This window comes from Panicum virgatum, chromosome 9K (genome assembly GCF_016808335.1).
Source record: "Panicum virgatum strain AP13 chromosome 9K, P.virgatum_v5, whole genome shotgun sequence".
NCBI classification, from domain to species: Eukaryota; Viridiplantae; Streptophyta; class Magnoliopsida; order Poales; family Poaceae; genus Panicum; species Panicum virgatum.
The window spans coordinates 5685618-5689862 of record NC_053144.1 but is presented as its reverse complement, the minus strand read 5'-3'; the positions used below and the strand labels follow the sequence as shown (position 1 = coordinate 5689862).

General features: G+C 49.0%; 1 protein-coding gene across 1 annotated transcript; it reads right to left on the bottom strand.

Moving 5' to 3' along the window:
* Positions 1 to 294: 294 nt before the first annotated feature.
* Positions 295 to 3314, bottom strand: LOC120649623 (nucleolar and coiled-body phosphoprotein 1-like). Its single transcript, XM_039926467.1, has 9 exons — positions 2857 to 3314; positions 2691 to 2752; positions 2536 to 2597; positions 1584 to 2430; positions 1405 to 1494; positions 1217 to 1309; positions 1064 to 1126; positions 804 to 979; positions 295 to 701 (listed from the first exon to the last, which is right to left on the bottom strand). Exons 1-9 carry the CDS (start codon positions 3011 to 3013, stop codon positions 620 to 622), a joined length of 1632 nt encoding a protein of 543 aa, XP_039782401.1. The 5' UTR covers positions 3014 to 3314; the 3' UTR covers positions 295 to 619.
* Positions 3315 to 4245: the final 931 nt, after the last annotated feature.

Sequence of the window (4245 nt, the reverse complement as noted above, 5' to 3'; positions counted from 1 at the left end):
CTGCTCCGTGCGATGCACACGGTACTGCACAATCAGTGGTCCATGGCGTCCGTGCCGGGCTTGGGCGCTGGGCAGGAAGAGCAACGACGAGGGACCAGCAAAGCAAGCTGGTAGCGGTTTCGGATTGGTTGGGCGGCAGCGCGTCAGTAATTCTCCCCTCGTGACAACCTTGAGTTGGAAATTTTAGATCGGATTGGTTTTGGATCTTGATTCAGAGTTTCAGACCAACGGAAGTGGGACGCAGCCCAAAACAAGGACAACGAGATAGTGAGATGAAATGGCTCGCTCAGTCCACACTCCAAAAACGCCTCATGGGCTGGCTGGGCCTCCTTTCCCCAGTTTAACTTACAGGTTACAGAAAGAATCGATTCCGGAATATGTTACAGAAAGAATATTGTGGTGGGGGTACACAGCAGAAGAAATTCACCACAAAAGGTTGCAGAAAAGAACTGTTCACATCCTTCCTGCTGTCAACTGTCAACAAAATCCACTAAAAAAACTGTTACAAACACTCAGGAAACGAATCTGAAGCGGTAAATACAGAGCTCGTCGTTGGAGCAGACAATAAAACCTTTGTCACAGTTTCCCGACTTTCCTCCATGATCTATCGTCCACTCGCTCAAGCAGCTGCTGCTTGGAGTCTTGATAGCTTCACTGAAGCTTTCCTACCCTTTCCAATCTGAGTAGGCGCCATGAGACCACTGAACAAACAAGAAGTGAAATGTTGTGTCAGCCTCAGGGGGTAACGCAGTAGGCAGCGGCACAACGACTATTACTGACACTGCCGAAAAAAATTCCCAAACCTCGCTGTCTTGGCCGTTCTTGTTGTTGATGCAACCTTAGCAGCTCTTTGTGATTTATCAACAACTTTGCCTTTCGTCACTGCAGGTCTAGTGTTATTGCACCGGATGCTGTTGAAGTCCCGCTTGGCCTCACCGAGCTGCTGACCACCCATGGCGATCTGTGTGCTTTGTTTCTTCTGAACGTATATGGTATGCACAGATCAGCATGAGGGTTGCTAATTGAGCTGGAGTTGGAAATATTTGGAAGCATCAACGCTCACCTGTTTGTTGTCACCACAGAGCGGCTTGTCTTGTCCCTTTGCTTTGGTGTATTTGTCCGTTGGCTAAATAGTATTGCAAACATACACAGAAGTCAGCAGTTGAAACTTGAAAATGTTTGGGAATCTGAAAGCTCATGAAGTGACATAGCTTACCATCACTCCTCTGTTTGCATCTACTGCAATGGAGTTCTTCTCTGCGAAGGCCTGCCTTTTTTCTTGTTTTCCTTCTTTCTGAACTCCCCTTTCCTATAAATTAAAAGGATGTTAGTAAATAATGAGAGGAAAAAGATGTTAGTGAAACCCTGCAGAATAATGAGAGTAAATGGATGTTAGTAACTCACATCAGTCCTCAGCCTGAAGGGCCTAGGATTGGTAGTTTTCTTGAGCTTTCCTGCTTGCTCTGGATGCACTTTGTTCTGCATTTTAGCTACCTGCATTTGATCCACAAAAAACATGTCAAGTTGTTTGCACCCTAACTACTGTTAAAGGCTGCGTTTTTCAGTACCATCAGTTCCTGTACCTTCAGAGGAACATTCTCGTTGTTCTCCAACTGTCTGTTTTCATCTTCAGAATGTGAATTGTTCAAGGCTTCTTCAACCGCCTGGTCAGCATTTGACACATTCTCCTTGTTGCCATCGTCAGCACGACATGTATCCGCTTCAATTCTCAATTCTTTCAGCACCACCTTTCGCTGCTTATTGGAGCTTGCAGTTTCTGTACGTGAGTTCTCATCGGCAGCAGTGTTAGCACAACCATTTCTTTTCTCTTCATCAGCTTCAGCATCAGCATACATCACCGAGCGTCCTAAAACTTTGTTCCTGGCATTCGTCCTGGATTCTTGCCCCCTCTTTGCGCTCTTCGCCGCCACGGATTCTTTACCCTTCTTGGCAGCCTTCGGATTCGTCAGGTGACACATGTACCTGCTCGGCACCTCCCTGCACGCCAAGTTCAGCTTCCTCAGCTTGGAACAGGCCTCGGACACCGCCTCCTTGCTCTTGCTCTTATCTGCGTCCGGCGTCCGGGCGGGCTCCTTCTTTGGCGTGCTCATAAACAGAGCCTTGACGACCGTTCCCTTTCTCGCCGCCCCATCGACCGGCCCCTTTTGGTGCTTCACGCTGAGGAACGGCTCCTGCCTCGGGCGAACAGTCTTGCTCCGCGGCGTCGTCAGTGCCTTCTTCCTAGCGCTCGGAGCTTCGACCCTCGCGGCCTTGGTCCGGGTCGGGGACGCTCGCAGGGCGCATATCCGCTGGACCCTTGGCTTGGGCTTCGCCGCTGCCTTCTCGGTGGCCTCCGTCCCCGCGCTCAATCTCGCGAACCGGGCCCTCGGGGGCTTCGGCGGCGCGGAATGAGGGCATTTCAGCATCGAGCTGCACAAATTGAAAAAAAAGTACTTGTGAATCCGAAACGGAAGAATTCGAAGAATCGCCAATTCAGTGAGGATCGGGAGAGGAAGCGTGCGATTCGGTTCGCACCTCTGATTTGTTCTACTGATCGCCTTCTGCAGCCGCACGTTGGGGCTTCGGGCCGCCATGACCTGCCAAAGTGCCAATGCAAATTACACCTTTGATCAAATTGAATTCGCTTGGTATTCCACGGGGTGATGCTAACGGAGGTACAGGGGACGAACCCGCATGAAGAAGCTCCGGTCCAGGGCCTCCGGGTCGACCTGCTCATGGCTCTGGTCACAACCTGCGTACCACGACACGGATCAGGACCCTTCGACGCCGCAGAGCCTGCAGAATGCAGGCGCTAGGAAGAATAGAGAAGGGCTTGCGATGTGGTTGACCACTTACCGACGCGGAGGCAGAACCAGGCGGGGTCGTCGTCGGGGCGGCCGGCGTCGGGCACGGTGAGGTCCACAAACTTGGGCGCCTGGATGTCCTCGTAGAACACGGCGTCGTCGTACTCCTCCTCCTCCTCGTGGTCCGGGTGCTGCGACGGGATCCCCATGCGGTTCTGGATCCTCGACGGGGCGTCGGCCGGCGGGCGATCGAGCTGGCAGCTGAGCTCGCGGGGCGCGGCGGCGGCGGCGGCGAGGGAGGAAGCTGAGCTCGGCTCTGATGGTGCCTTGTGGAGCGTTGGGTGGCTTGGGCTGCGGAAGGATTTGAGATCGCGGAGGGGAGTGTGAGCAGGTGGAGGGGCGGCCGGTTTGGGGAAACTAGCCGTTGGAGCGCCGGCGTTGCGATGAATTGGAGGGGGATTTCATTTTTTTTCTTTTAATGGTGGGTCTCGGCACATGGCAGCTCCACGGCTCGAGAGACGTTGGCAACGGTTGCAACTTGAACTAATTGATGAACTGGATCGGTGGATTGGTGGGGAGTTAAGGAGGTGAGCTGCTTTCCGATCAGCAGAAGAACTGAACTAGGAGATGGCCCACGCAAATAGCACGAGTATCTAGACTTTTTATATTAATATTTAGTATTTTTACTTTTAATTAAAAAATAAATTTGTTCAAATGATTTTGTTTGTTGTTTCGAGATCAAGTAAAAGTAAATTTTAGCCCATCGAAGTTATAACATTAAGAGAAATCAAGGCTTACATCACATGTTAATCAAGACCATTAAATTATCATAAAATTTAGTATTGTATGTTTTTTTATTTTTTCAACAAACGTAGTAATTTCTAAACTTTTTTAATATTTAAAACTATTTATATTTATTTGTTGTTCTCAAGGAAGGTCTCATCCACAAGCTCTATATTTGTCAAATATTGTATGGTCTAAATTCGCATGATCAATAGATTTATTTGTAATTCATATATTTTTAATTTTAAGATCTAATCAACCTAAATATTTTCTCATGGATCAATTGATTGGTTCATATTGATCGAAGCGTTAATAAGCATTTGCGTAAAGAACATTGATATTGTAGGATCTTAAATTTTTTAGTCAATGCCTTATCCAATGTTTGTCTAAATAGCATAGTCCAGACTCGCAACCCCCATGCGCAAAACTTTTCCTATCCTTATCCTCTCGCATCCCCTTCTAATATAGCTCATCGAGATCCCATCGATTCTGGCATCCTTCTGCTATTGTATATCATTGTGTATTATCTATGGTTTATCGTGCCAGTATGGACGCTCGGCGGCCGCGCCGCCGCTCCCCTGCTATTGTGGCTTGCCGTGGTGGCTGTGGGGAAAGCTTGAATAAAGGTCTGTTTTCTCGCTCTTCTTCTTCCTTTGGC

What these genes read in the sequence shown, in the direction of transcription:
- LOC120649623 (XM_039926467.1), bottom strand. Translation starts at nt 3,013, where the DNA reads ATGGGGATCCCGTCGCAGCACCCGGACCACGAGGAGGAGGAGGAGTAC. An exon ending in ACCGGAGCTTCTTCATGCGG is followed by an intron (nt 2,598 to 2,690) that starts GTTCGTCCCCTG and finishes GCACTTTGGCAG; the next exon opens with GTCATGGCGGCCCGAAGCCC. An exon ending in ATCAGTAGAACAAATCAGAG is followed by an intron (nt 2,431 to 2,535) that starts GTGCGAACCGAA and finishes CAATTTGTGCAG; the next exon opens with CTCGATGCTGAAATGCCCTC.